Source organism: Stigmatopora nigra, chromosome 2, assembly GCF_051989575.1.
Source record: "Stigmatopora nigra isolate UIUO_SnigA chromosome 2, RoL_Snig_1.1, whole genome shotgun sequence".
In the NCBI taxonomy this organism is placed as follows: domain Eukaryota; kingdom Metazoa; phylum Chordata; class Actinopteri; order Syngnathiformes; family Syngnathidae; genus Stigmatopora; species Stigmatopora nigra.
This window is the reverse complement of record NC_135509.1, coordinates 4322365-4337112: the sequence shown is the minus strand read 5'-3', so window position 1 is coordinate 4337112 and position 14748 is coordinate 4322365. Positions and strand designations below refer to the sequence as shown.

Sequence of the window (14748 nt, the reverse complement as noted above, 5' to 3'; positions counted from 1 at the left end):
GATGAACTGAAACATTCATTTCAGCATTGTACTGGATGTTCACTCAACCAGTCCGGCATTTGATGCCCTGTGTAGATCAATACCAATCACAGGCCACAGATGCAGTTACAGTGTATGACCCACTTGGAGACTAAAAATACAACCCAGAATATTCATGGCGCTTGCATTGCAGAACATTATCATCTGATTTAACAAACAAAAAAGACCATAGATAAGGACATTTATACACAGTACACTGAATGGATGCTTACAAATGACCGTAGTGTGAAAATGAAAATCTGTTCAAGATTCTGGAAAAGTAATAATCCATTTCTTTCATTCATTTTCTAAACTGCTTTTCCTAACAAGGACGAGGGGGTTGCTTTCCCTAGCTTACTACATGGAAGATTAGAGAACAATCATACAGTGGGCAAGCAGGTTAAAAGATGAAGAAAACTGATTTTATATTAGAAAATAGTTGTGTGAAATCGTAGCCAAAATTTTTGTTGTGCATCCAGTTCGCCCACCTGTTGTAGGATAACACAGGCAAAGTTAGCAGCTTTACTTCATAGAGGTAATAGAAGTAAAACTAGATTAAGTTTTCTTTGTGAATGTGGTCAATAAGGAATTTATACTGGTTGGCAGATTGGTAATGCTGAAAGTATCTCACACTTCTAAAATGGCGATAGAAACTGCCCTGGAGCTCAGAACACACCTCTGCACAAGACATATCTTGCTTTGACTCAATCGATTCAGCCCCACTTGATCTCTAAATCCTTAACTGCAGTCTGACTCATTCCATTTGTAGTAATAGTGGTATTGTATACTGGAAACACAGCGTGTTCAATAAACTTAAAATGGGATTATTTTGAGTGAAAGGTAGGCATTACATGAAAAAGTAGCACAGGTTATCATTGCAGATTTCTTGTACCGGTCCAGAGGAGAAGTACTCTATAAAATTATGGATCCCAGTTTCAGTGCCTGCCACTAATCACAACGAGGGCTTGTAAAGTGCAAACAAATGCATTACCCTTCAGGGGAAGCTTGAGTTGAGCACATTTAGGGTGTGACTATTGGATGAAGGAGCATAGATTGCCTAGCTAATAACTTTGTAGCTGGTCTTTTTATCCACCCAGTCAAACTAGGGCTGCTAACTCCACACCAAGTTAGCGACTTTATTTGCAGTTATGTAGATTTATAGCTATAGACAAGTTGATTCAATTTTCATTGTGGATGTGGTCAATGAGGAATCAAATTTGATTTGTTGGCAGTTTGTTCACACTGAAAGTACTTTTTACACCTAAAATGATAGAAACTAACCTGTAACAATGTTATAGATTATTATAGATAACATAGGGTGTACAACACCATGTAACTCATATTTTAGTTTGCATTTTCAAAAGTTGATTTCAATGACTTCAGATGGGAAAGCTTTGTGGTTGAGGTGTAGACTTAAAGCTACTGCACCCAAAGGAAAATAACGTGGAAATGGTCTTTAACTGAAAAATCTATAAAGCGATGACTCAGTTCTTCTGCTGTTGAAATAAAAATATGTAGGAGATAATGTCTGGAGGGACATTCTTGCTCAAAATATATTCCCGCCTGTCATTGCATCATAGAGAGTGCACTATCAGTGGCCTCAGTCAGTTGGAAGTTGGAGTTGTCCTGGGAATGAAGGGACAGCGGTTCAAATGCCAGCTACATCTGCTCATTGTTTAAGTGCTCATGGGCAAGGCATTGAACTCTAATTTTGCTCCAGTAGTCATGCAAATTCATGAAGACAAAATCGATATTGATTTCATAGTGAGTATATTAGCCTACACTGTCTTCATGACATGAAATAGTTGAATTGGATACAAAAAGATGTGGTCGCTATCCGTGGTGCTAGCGTACTTTGAATTTTCCTATTAGTGGTTATGTAGTGAACTGTTTTTGTTTGTTTTATTGCCATCTCAATTTGCAAGCCCTAAAAAATGCATAGGTGCTCTCCAAGGTGCTGAAGTGCTTAATCCCTGCTGTTGTGGGTAAATTGATGTTGTAATGATGTTATGATGAGCTTTATTTTTTTGCTTTTGACATGTTCCGTCAAGTGTGTGCAAATGTACTTCTTGTTTTATTCATCGCGAACCCCCAGTCCGCTGCCTCTTCAACAAGATATAACATTAAACATCTCATTAGTTCAAATAAATATAAACACCCAGAAAGCAGATAATTATTGAATCTGGAGAATGTTGTATGGAAATATTAGTGTATCATATCACCAGTAGCAAATATGATATTAAATGATTCCTCGTAAGAATCTACAACTGTGATTAATGCAGGACATTAGTAAACTAGTGGATAAATAATTAACATTTTTTCTACTTATAGCAAAGTGGTGGTAGGACATTTAGTCGGATAGAAGCATTGATCTACTACAAAGTACTTAATCACAGTTTGCAGTATATCCATTACATTAAAAGCAGAAAAAATATTTCTGTTGTATTTTCCCAGCAACCTTCATCCATCAATTTTTTCTGTTAAGTGGAAAAGCTCGTTTGTGCCCTGGAAGCTCCCTAACTCAGAAAGAAAGAAAAATAGGCTAGGAGAATGTTTTCCCCCCACTTTGAACTGTAGACACAAGCAATTTGTTCAGGTCCACAGGATTTGTTGGAAAAGAGCAAAATAGAAGAAGCAGAGACAGAGGGCAGATCAATGATCTGATGACCCTAGCAACCAATCAAAGACTGAGCTTTTTCAATAAGATAAAAATGCAGAAACTGAAGAAAGCAGTTAGATAAAAGGGAGTAAATAACAGAAAAAAAGCCAAATAGATGCACCATCAGGCCAACAAAATCTTTCTTTGCGATGATCAAACCATAACTGAATATTACTGATCCGGTGGCATGCAGGCCGGATTGATATTTAACCAAATTGGCATTTGTCCACAATACTAGAGAAACGTATGCACTGTGAGAAACGAAAAGTTTTTCTGCTGTTAACTGAGAAATGTCTTTTTCTAATGTAAAAGCAAAGGGAGTTTTTGAGAACAGGATAACAAAAGCACTCATAGTTTGGCATTCATTTTTTTCAAATATCTATCATCATTCTACTGGTGGTAAGATCCCAACTTTTTTTGTTTATGTTCATCTACTTTATTTGATTTGTTGTAGCAATACGACAAACTGCCAAACAAACATATTCACATCATAATATGGACGTGCAACAAGATCCAACAGGACGATCAATACTGCTTCTATTTTTATTTTGACAATCTGTCAGCTTCACAACAGACACCACAGTGCCTTTAAAGTCAATGCTGTTGTCAAGTATAGGGGCAAAAAGTAGAAAGAAAGTAGAATCCACTGTCAGTATGAATTGATTGTGCGTGATTTATCAAGCATTTATTAATTTTCTTTTGTTAGATAACACTGGCAGAGCCTACTCTTATCTTTTTCTGTAGGCCAGCCAGTAGCTTTCATCTGCAGGGACTGTTTGGCCTCATGCAGGCTTTGTTTGCCCTGAAACTGTGGCCCTGAGCCAGCTACACTGAAAGAAATAGAGCTGAAATTCACCAGACATGTTGTCCTGGAGGACTAAGCTTTCGCGAATGTCTGTGCATTTCTCATTCTTTCTTTTTTTTTCTCATAATTGTATAAATTGAAATGTCACCTAAGTCCTCCAGCTTGTGCTTGTGTTGCAGCTTGCACAGCAGTATTCCCTAAATGTGTGTATTTACCATGGCAACGTGCAGTGTACATATTTATTGTCTGCGCATTAGCTATTTTTCTCCGTCAAGTCAGAAGTGAGCTATTGCCTTGAATGGAGATTAGGCTAATTGAAATGGATGATTCTGCCAGTGAGTTTTGTTGAGACAAATTACTTTAAAAGGTTTAAGCAATCACAGTGGAAAATATATTACACAGACAATGATGTTCAGTCAACACGTGCATTGCTATGCAGTTAAAGTGCACATTGTAGATAAAGTTTCAAAAACAAACAGAGCACAGTGATGAACGATGAGGACAATAACACACTCAGCACTTAATCTGATTTGCACGGTGAAGTTTTGATGTATTAGTCCGTGAGAGTGAAAAACAAATCGGATGACTGCACATTATTGCTGTAGTTTTCTGCACTTCTCCAGGAAGAAAAATACTTTATATTTCTTGAGCGGACATTAATTTTTATATAGATACAATCATATTGAGATGTTAAAAATCAAAGATTCAAATCAAAGAAAACATTGAATACATTCATTTTAGAGCCATAATTAATAACCTGGATGAAATAAGTTTGATATATATATAGGTATATTAAACTACACAGTCAAGCATGAATTTGGACGCATCATTTTGGGAAAATTGATGGCAAGCCATGTTTTTATTGTTTCTCTCCTCATTTTACTTCGAGAGTCCTTATTTTAGTTGGTTTGTCAACTTCCCCTTGTGTGTTTTGTTGTCCAATTACTCGCCTCAGTGTGTTGCAATTCTATTTTGTCTCTAGTTCTTTTCCTCAATTCATCTATTTTTAATTCACCCTTCTAAATGTCTTTTTTATTTCTTTTTTTTTTGCTTGGTGGTGGTAGGAATCGTGAACATGCGCACTTGTCTTTTTCATATTGCCCTGCGATTGGCTGGCAACCAATTCAAGGTGTCTACCATGTGGTTGGTTGGGATAGACTCCTACACAACCCTTTTGAAGATAAGCGGTTTGGAAGATAAATGCATGGTTAACATGAATAGAAGTAAATAGAACTCATGCTGCATATTTATTAGTATTTACAGTTTAACCAGTGCGATTAAATTGCAGAAGTTAAAATTTATTTATTTCGCATGGCCACGTTGAACCATTTTCCGTACATGAAATGTAAATTGAGTTGCCATACAAATATCCACTTTACTCCATGCACCAGAGCAATTTTTTGATGGAATCGGGAGCAGGGAATACACTGCAGACCCCACTATTGTAGAAAATCTTCTCCCTTGTGTGTAACTAACTCCATTAATTCCGACTGAGTAGTGATACCATTTGGAGTTCTCTCATGACAGAGGCCACAAAGCAGAACCACTTCACTGCATTTGGCTTTTAGTGTGCCAGCAGCAGCATCTCTTATATAATCGCAGCCTTTGTGAATATAGGAAGAATAATGAAAGAATGAAAGGAGGATGGAGGAAGTATCATTTTAGTCTAAACTTTCAAAATATAACCAAGAGAGTAAAATCTAGCACTTTCTTATTTTCTTTTTGTTTACATTTCTGTTTACATTACAAGTTATGGGATCTGTTGCCATTATACTGTACTAGTGTATCTAATATTGTGGCCAATGAGAGAGCATAACATGCATATAGTATAACAGAATGTGCTTCTGGGTAGCCATAATTCTCTTTGATTAGGCTGTAAGAGCAGCAGTGAGTCAGACTGTGACTCATTTTAAGACCATCCCAACGACTGTATGACTAAATGTCATAAAACACAATGTGCCTTCTCTCTGGTGTTTTTTAGGGCGGTCACATGAGAACTGCTTCTCTCTGACACCATGAGGTGAAACTGTACCATTCCACAGTCACTCCAGAGAGTAGTGACATTAATAGGAACATGATTATACTACAGCATCAATTATGCCTAAAACAAATTGCATTAAATTGTTTATTTATAGCTCCAAAACATGAACACATACCAGTGTTTTTTAACTGACTCTGCTATTATAATTGATCATGAATACTATGATTCTGAACAACACACTCTCTCCCCATTTCTGAAAATGTCTCAATAATATCAACCTACTTCTTGCATCGATACAAACGCATAAGCACACTTGGAAAGCCAAGAAAAAGGCAAAGTAGGCTTTGAATAATTGAGCCTGCCTGATAAAAATAGGCAATAGAGACTTAATTAAATTTTCAAAGAAGTATCTAAAAGAGACCATGGCTGATGGTTGAGAGTTGTTACATGCACTCTTCAGATTCACAGGAGGAACATAATTCACATTAAAATTGTTATTAATATTTTTTTCAAATGCCTGAGTGGAAAAGGCTGACCAATGTGAAGCAGTAGAGCAGAATAATGATGTTAAAATTCATTCAGGTAATAAAATTAAATTTATTAGAGACACTGAAAGCAGCTGAGTGGTTACCTGTATATAAAAAAATATGATGATGGTTAACGTACATACAACGTATGTATGTATGTATGTATGCATATATATATATATATATATATATATATATATATATATATATATATATATATATATATATATATATATATATATATATATATATATATATATATATATATATATATATATATATATATATATATATATATATATATTTATATATATATATCTTCATGAGGAGGCATAAGGAGGTCATATGTGGCTAGATATATTTATTTATAATATAAATACATTTAAATTTCATGCTATGTGAATGATAAATTGTGATGTTTGTCAAACTCAAATTTTTCTTAAAGACTTTCCTAAAAAAATGGCAGAATTGAAAAACAAACACAACTCCAGGTTTGTTTTTTCTTTCCCATGGAACAGCTGATATGTAATCACACCCCTCAGGAAAGTCAGCCCAATACTAATTAGGCCACAGGTGAAGGTATTTTCCTTCTCTGTGATTGGGTAGCACAGATCCTCAACCTGGTTTAAATGTGCATGCATTTGTTCAGAGCTTTCATATGTGGTTCTGTCCTTACTTGTGGTGTTTGCGATTTGACTACATCTTGCTTAAGTGGCTGTCATGATGTTAATGGTGTCACGGTGTATATTTGCTCTTCTGGTTTTGTGTGAGCTGGCTTTTTCTAGCCTGATTGCGCAGGATTTGTCATCTGATGTCACTTGCACTGAGGAAAGTGTGATGGCAGCAGCAAACCGTTCTGTACGACATATCAACAAGCATCACAAGCATGGCTTTAAGTTCAAGCTCCAGGAGGTCCAGAATAGCAAATATCAACAGGTCAATAACAATTGTTGTTTTCTCTTGGTAGAACTTGTACTTTTAATTTCTAAATTCTTTCAATCAAATCATTTTTTTTTCAGTTTACTGGTGGCTGCCACATTGATGTGAATGTAAAGCTGGTGCAGACCAAATGTCATTTCACCAACCCCAAACCTCACCAACAATGTGAAGTGTGGCCAAGGGATCAGCCAGTAAGTCATTCACTACTTAAGTTTTATACTTTGTTCTCTTTGCTGTGTTTCTTAGTCTTTGCTTGTGTGTATATAGGGAGCAATGGCTTCTTGCAGTGTAGAGTTTTGGGTCATGTGGGGTATGGCCAAAATCACCAAATATGACTGCACCACCAGACCAGGTTATTTGCCATGTCAGCTGCCATGTCTTTGGTGCAACACAACTGACGCAATGAAATTTATAATTTTCTCTTTGTAGAGCGCACCAATGATGAAGTCCAGATGATTTGTCCTGCCTGCCCTAAATTGTTGCCTTTGGATGACCCAATTGGGCTGAAAGCAGTGGAGCAGGCAGTTCGCCTCTTTAACCAGAAGAGTGAACGCCAAAGTTACTTTACTCTATTGGAAGTGGCTCGTCTGACTAGTTGGGTAAGACATGTTCTCAAAGTGCTGGTTGTGTTATTTGTCCTAAAACCATCTTTGTCTTTCTAAGAATGAGGTGACCATTGGCACCGTTACCTGGCTTAAGTTTGCCCTAGTGGAGACCATGTGCCCAAGAGAGACGATGAAGACTCTGACTTGTACACCTCGCTGCCCTAACAGAGCTGTGAGATTTCTCCTTCACTCATTTTTAGCCATATTTGGTCTGGTCTATAATGGGTTTTGGCACAAATATTTAACTCACTATCATTTCAGCATCATGTATTTTGTCAAACTGCCTACTTCAACGCTCATAATCAAGTAGGAGAACTGGATTGTGAAGTTTATCCACCAAAAGTAAGTCCATGACAAAATAGTGTGTAATTAGATGATAAATGATTTCTGTTTTCTTCAGAATGTTACACCATTGCCTGAGGGTGAGGCAGAACCTGTATGTGGGCCTTTGTTCCACCAGAGTCCAGAAGCGTGTGTTTGCAAGTCCAAGCTGAAAAATCCAGATATGTCCATCCATCACATTTGTCCATTCCCACTTAAGTAATGGCATTCCTAATAAACTAAATGTAATGTTTATGTATGTGAGCTCATAATTGACGTTGCACTAAAAAAAGATTTGTGGTATAAACTACGGAATTTCAGGTTAACAAAATACCTACCTAAAAATTCAAATTCATTCAAATCAGATGTGTGAGAATTTAAATATGGAGCAGGTGGTGCGTTTCTTTACCCAGATGTGCAAAAGCCAAAGTTACATTACCCTATTTGAAGTGGCTTGTCTGACTAGTAGGGTAAGATGCAGCCTCAAGGTGCCAGTTGTCTTTTTTTTGTCCTAAACACATCTGCCTTTCTAAAATTGAGGTGACCATTGGCACCATTACTTGCCTTAAGTTTGCCCTAGTGAAGACCATGTGCCCCAGAGAGACGAGGAACAGTCTGACCTGTACACCTCGCTACCCTAACAGAGCTGTGAGAACGGCACCTGCCTCAAAACCTTTTTTTTTTACCCATATTGGATCTGTTTTATTGTGAGTTTGGCACATTGTAGTTAACTGACTATCTTTTCAGCATCATGTCTTTAGCCAAACTGCCTACTACAATGCACATAATTAAGTAGAACTGGATTGTAAAGGTAATCCACCAAAAGTAAAGTCATGAAAAAAAAAGTGTACTGAAAATGGTCTCTGGTTTCTGCAGAATTTGAAGCCATTGCTGGAGGGTGAGGCAGAAACTGTATGTGGGCCCTTGTCCCACCAGAGTCCAGAAGCTTGTGTTTGCAAGGCCAAGCTGAAAATCCAGAAATGTCCATCCACCATATTTGTCCTTTCCCACTGAAGTGATAGCAAGGTAAATTAACAAAATGTAATATATGCTCTTTGTGAAGTATTTTTTCAAGGATTTAGTTAGAGATCATATTGGTCATGTTACACTAAAAGAACATTGTGTGGTAGAAACAATATTATTTCATATGAGCTACATACCTTCTTAGATTTTACATTTTAAAATAAAATTTGATCTACTGCCAAGGCTTCCCTTGGATGAAACTTGAGTAACTGTGGTTGTGTTTGGTGGCCACTACAGAAAATGGGATTCTAATATTGACAAATACTAACCAAGATATTCTAACAATTTGACCTTGAAATTACTGCCAGGCAGATCAAGGTGTGATAATCCAACTTGAAATACATGTGATAAAATGTTGCTCACTATCAAAGAAGAAAAAAAATGATCTTCACTGGACACATTTCTTGGCTACATAAGAAAGCAATGCAGAGTTTTGTAAAGTAGAGCAGAATGTACAAATGCCAAGGATGGAGAGGAAAATGAAAATTCAAAGATGAGAAAGATGGAACTGAGGTAGAAGAAATTGACAAGCTAGAAATGATTGAAAGGAAAGCCAGGGAAATGAACCAAAAAGAGAAAGACTATGAGTGTGGGTGAGAGCAAGCCATGTGTGTAAGGAGGGATAGCCCTGCAGATCTTGTCTGGGGAGGGAAATTGCATTGCTAAGGATTTATTGCTTCACGTGTAATTGAGCTTGAGCGTGAGGAGAGAAAATCCTTTCAGGACTCCTTGCCAGTACAGTGGAAAGCAGTCTGCTGAGGCATAGCTACTTACCCCTGTACATTTCATGCTGCTCTTTCTAAAAAAAAATCTGACTGGATGAACAAACCCCAGCTGTCATTTTCCACCTTAATGCTCTAATATCCAAGAGTCTGCTAATAAAGATGCAAGGTATCTCTAGGGATCCTTAGTATCCCCATTTTAGTTGATATAGAGCTTGTGATTCCTCTTAAGTGGATTATGGACTACAATTTTTAAGCAGCCTTTCTCCAATTTTATTTGCAGTGCATGCAATCCCCACTGATAAAAATGAAATGCAGAAAAAGCACTGACACAGGATCCTGTTATACTGAAAAATAGATTGAGTCACAATGCAAAGCCACTCATTCGACACTTATCCTCCTGAATAGCAGTAGTTCAAATTTGTCCTTTGTAGAGGACATTTGTAAACCTTAATATCTCCCACCCATTGCATCCAATTGCATCTATAGAGGACATTCAGAGCTTAACAATGATACAAAATGTCTTTTGCAGTATTCCAATTACTTCACATAGATTGGAGAATTTGAAAATAAATGTTATTGGACATTTTTTTCCCAGTAGTCAGGAGGACATTACAATACTGTGGCTTTGCAGTAAGAAGAACATAATGTCGTGGCTCTCTTGAGTTTCCAGTTATTTCTACAACTCAGATTTTTCTCTGATAGAGTGATTAGAACAAATACTTCTTTGTCACAAAAAACATTCATGAGGTTTGGTTCTTTTATGACTTTATTATGGGTGAACAGAAAAAAAGTGTCTAGGATACATGGTTTAATCTTGGCAGTACTTGAATCAAATCTCCTGAACTGGCCAAGATAAGTATAAAATTATTCTTGTAAACTAAAAATGCAAACTCCCTTAATCTTTTTATGTTATGACTTTTACAGTATTTACCCAGCTACTCTACATTTGTCTGTGAATTTAATTAGAATCTAGCTTTAAAGGCTAATTCATTGTCTTCTGCTTTTCCTCACAACTCTCACCGGGGGTGCCAGAGCCTATCGGGGACCGGGTAAGTGACACCCTGAATTGTTGGCCAGCCAATTGCACATTACAAATCAATCAATTAAAAAAAACACACACAGCAGTAGCCAAATGACAGCATTAATCTTAAACCCAACAATAAAGCACTATGTATTAAATATTATCAGTTAGTGCAAGCAAACCATTAGTATAAAAATAATAATTGTACTACAGTGACCGCTCCTAAGAGGTATTCCTGGGGTGGGAGAGGAGGTTTCTCCAACAAGCGAGCCCCACCCGCCACTGCAGTGCGATTCCCGTCCCTCCCTGACACACAGTAGCAGATCCACACTGCAGAACAGAGCAAGCCTGGCTCTGCATACCAATTAGTGAGTGAGGGTGACACTACATGACTGAATGGGAGAAGATGGATTGTGGAATCAGACAAGTAGGGGAGGGAAAAGGAAGAAAGATGGGGAGAAATGACAACATAAGCATCTCCACCTTTCATTTCTTCCTCTGCAGTCAGGCTGTTGGTCAGGCAGGGTAAAGCACCGCAGTTCATGAAAAGGGATTCTCTCTGGCAGGCAGGCTTTCCTTATGTTGAGGGGAGCTGGAGCATAGAGGGGGAGGGTGACGAGGTACAAATTGCATGTCTCTGTAATTTGCAATTCATTTCAAGTAAATGATAGTGCAGAGGGGCACCAATTGGCTCGACTTTGTTTATTTTCTTTTCTACTGTATATTACATAATGTGAGAGGAGTATGGATTGTTTTTTTATGGATCATTCTATTTCAGTAATATAACAGTGCTGTAAAATACAAGACAATATTTGGGCAAACAAATGAGCTTATAATCAAAACAATTCATCCACCCATTTTCTATTGTGCTTGTCTGCTTTAACGCTAGGTGAGACAGTCAAAACCACAAAAATCCTTCAGTAAAAAATCCATCTGCAGAAAATTCAATGCATTCAATGCCTGAATCAAAATAGTTTTTTGTTTAAACCAAAAGCAATTCACGAGTAGTTCTTCTCCCAAGACTTACATACACACGTTTTATACTAATGTTCTGACTCATTTTTATTCACGCCTCGCAGCACTCCAGCATGGCCATTCTTTTATTATTATTTTTTTTTTTAACCTTGAGAGCGAGCAGAGACGTTTCTATTGAAATGCATTTTCCTGTTTTGTTGATTTTCATTGGATGGAATGGGGGTGTTTTGCTTGAGGCCATTAACATATGAAGAGGTCTTTGTTGAACCTGTTGAATATGATAGTATACTAACAAAGTAGGACAAAAAAAATTTGAATAGAACATGGCTAATTCAAATAGATTTGACATCTATTGCCTTTAAAGAGAAGGTCGTAACATTGTGTAAAAGCAATACAAACTCTATAATTGTTAAATTTACCCTCAACAACATCATCCCTTTTCAGCAAAGGAAAAAATGGCATTATATTACATATTAAAAGAACTGGATCAAAATCCCTGAATATTTTTTAAATATATTTTTAGATTTTACAAAATGATTTTTGAACTAAAAACACAGAAAATGTGATTTATAAATTACAATTATTGATTTAAAAAGGGGGAAAATTGGGAAATTTAATATACATCTATACTCTTCATTTGAATTTGATCCTAAAACAGAAAATCAGCACTCATGATTTACTTTCCCGGGCCACACAAAATGATGCAGTGTGAAGAAGCAACACAGAAAGGGTCGCTGACATATGCTTTTTTTATTCATTTAAAAATTTTATTCAGCAACATAAAGTACCAAACTCAAGAAAGAATCTTGATAAACTCCCTTCTGAACTATTATTGGAAACACTTTATCCAGCAGGCTTTGAATTACATAATTCCAATGCAAAATTAAGCACTTCATGTATATTTCATTGGAGATACATTATTCACTACATGCAATTGGCTGTTTCTGCCTTTTTTTCCTAGTTAATGAAGACCACAGTTCAGATAGAAATAATGGAAAACATCTAAGCATCAAAGCGAAGACACATTATTGAGGTGTTGTCAGAGCCTCTGTCTCTAGTTTGACATTTTCCTCCCACAAATGGCTAATCAGCAGTTGAACATGCTGGGATAAAAAGGCAAATGGGGACAGCCATTACTACAAAGAAGCAGCATTGGCATTTCACAGCTTTATTTTATTTGGAAAACCTCCAAATATTAAATATTCTTCAGTAGTTAACAGCATTCATGGTTACCATAATCCTTTTTATCTCATATATCTTTAATGGGTTTTAATCAGGATTGTGATTGCAGGGGGAATATGGTTAAGAGCATTTTAAGATGCTGTTTGAGTACATACTTTTCTCCAGCCTTTTCAGTTTTAAATCAAGCATGCGAAAGCATGGAGTGGGCCCCAAGGGGGCTGCCAACTCCAACAAATTAAATAAAGAGCCGCGAGCAACTGAAGGAGACAGCAGGACAGGTCAGATTATAAGGGAAGGAAAAACATCTGTGCACAGGAGCTGTGGAATTGCTCAACATTCACGCTTTCAATTTGGATGGGCTCAATGAGTTAGAAATTCCACTTAAACTAATGTGTATTTCACTAAAAACAAAAACAATCTGGAGAGCAATCTCAATCCCAGTCACGATATTCACAGTCCTATTTAAAATTGTGTCTCATCTCATATATAAAATAATGACAAACGTCAGTCTGGATGAGTCATGAATAATGCAATTATTTGAATATAATGTTACTCAGGAAAGTATTTTATATTTTGGTGCATCGTGTGTTGAACAAACAGATGGCTTGTAAGACAGGATCCTCAAAGGGAAATATCTTGAGTGACTTTGATGGTGTTGCTATATAATACATCATATTTTCAGGCTTGAAAAAAATGTATGGGCAGCACAGGATTATGTAAATTTCACATATTATCCCCCCAATCAATTATTCATATTATCCAACAATAAAACAATTGAAATTATTAAAAAGTATGTTAAATGAAGGAAAGATAAGAAAGTATTTTCTGATCAACTAAAGCTAGACAGGCAGTGATAAAATAGTCTGGTACGTTACTGCCATCTAGCGGCTTAACTACGTAAATGATATGTAAACACTGATTTGTGTGGGGCACCCAGAAAATTTAATAACGCCTTACGACAGAAGGGTACATTATCAACAATTAATCATTTAAGCTTTACTCACATGGACAAAAAACATTTAACTACATGAATGAAGAAAGTGAGTTGTTATATTACTATTGGAAAATGTAGTCATTCATGTTTTATTTAAAATATCACTTCCCTTTTTTGATTAAGAAGTTATAATAGAATTTACATTTTGCCAACATGTGTATTTATATATTGTGAGTCATATGGGTCGAAAAATGTGAATTATTAATAAGGAAATTTGGAAGATGCAATGACTCAGTGAAACAAAATACAGTAGTAATACTGCTTTATCCAGTTGATTGTTTTTTGTAGAATCAGCAAGATTACTTTAAAATATATTTTAATAATTCACAGCACACTGACTGAATGAGACATAATATAAGCAAAACATAATTACACTCCATCTTTAGCAGGGTGTGGCAATTATGTAAATCAACTAACTGTTTTGAGGAGAAATTCCAAACGGCTTAATGACAGACCCAGATTCATAAATGGCACGTTAAAAAAGATTGATGCTGTTTTAATTTTTCACACTAAATGGGTGGGTGCAAACCATTGAAGACAAGCCATTAACATTTTCCCCACAACATGCTATGTCTACAAAAAAAATGAAATAACTCCATTTTGCATATATTACATCCCCAAGGGCAAATTTTGAACACAATGTTCAACCATGTTACATGCTGTTACTTGTAGTTGGAGTGTGTGTGTTTGTGTGTGTGTGTGTGTGTGTGTGTGTGTGTGTGTGTGTGTGTGTGTGTGTGAGGGGGGTTGTGGGGGTCTGCATTCCTGTTGGAATTGAAACTGTTGTATGAATAGACATTATCAGATCTGAACTGGATAGCTAAACGCAAAATACATGTATTCATCATCCTAATACTCTCAATTATTATAATATTCTCCTTTTCATTTTCTGTTATCCTCATTAGGGTGGCGAGGGTGCTGGAGCCTAACCGGCCTTCGTGTGTGGAGTTTCCATGCCTGCATGGGTTTTCTC

The 14748-nt window shown here is 36.6% G+C and overlaps 1 protein-coding gene across 2 annotated transcripts; it reads left to right on the top strand.

Moving 5' to 3' along the window:
* The first annotated feature begins 6624 nt into the window (after positions 1-6624).
* On the top strand, positions 6625-8905 carry LOC144185364 (antihemorrhagic factor cHLP-B-like). 2 transcript variants are annotated; one of them, XM_077710475.1, is made up of 8 exons: positions 6625-6926; positions 7010-7120; positions 7197-7281; positions 7359-7528; positions 7593-7706; positions 7796-7876; positions 7935-8074; positions 8732-8905. In XM_077710475.1, exons 1-8 carry the CDS (start codon positions 6711-6713, stop codon positions 8736-8738), a joined length of 924 nt encoding a protein of 307 aa, XP_077566601.1. In that variant the 5' UTR covers positions 6625-6710; the 3' UTR covers positions 8739-8905. The 2 variants fall into 2 exon arrangements, with proteins under 2 accessions (XP_077566601.1, XP_077566603.1); XM_077710477.1 differs by lacking the exon at positions 8732-8905 and having other exon boundaries at positions 7935-8110.
* Positions 8906-14748: the final 5843 nt, after the last annotated feature.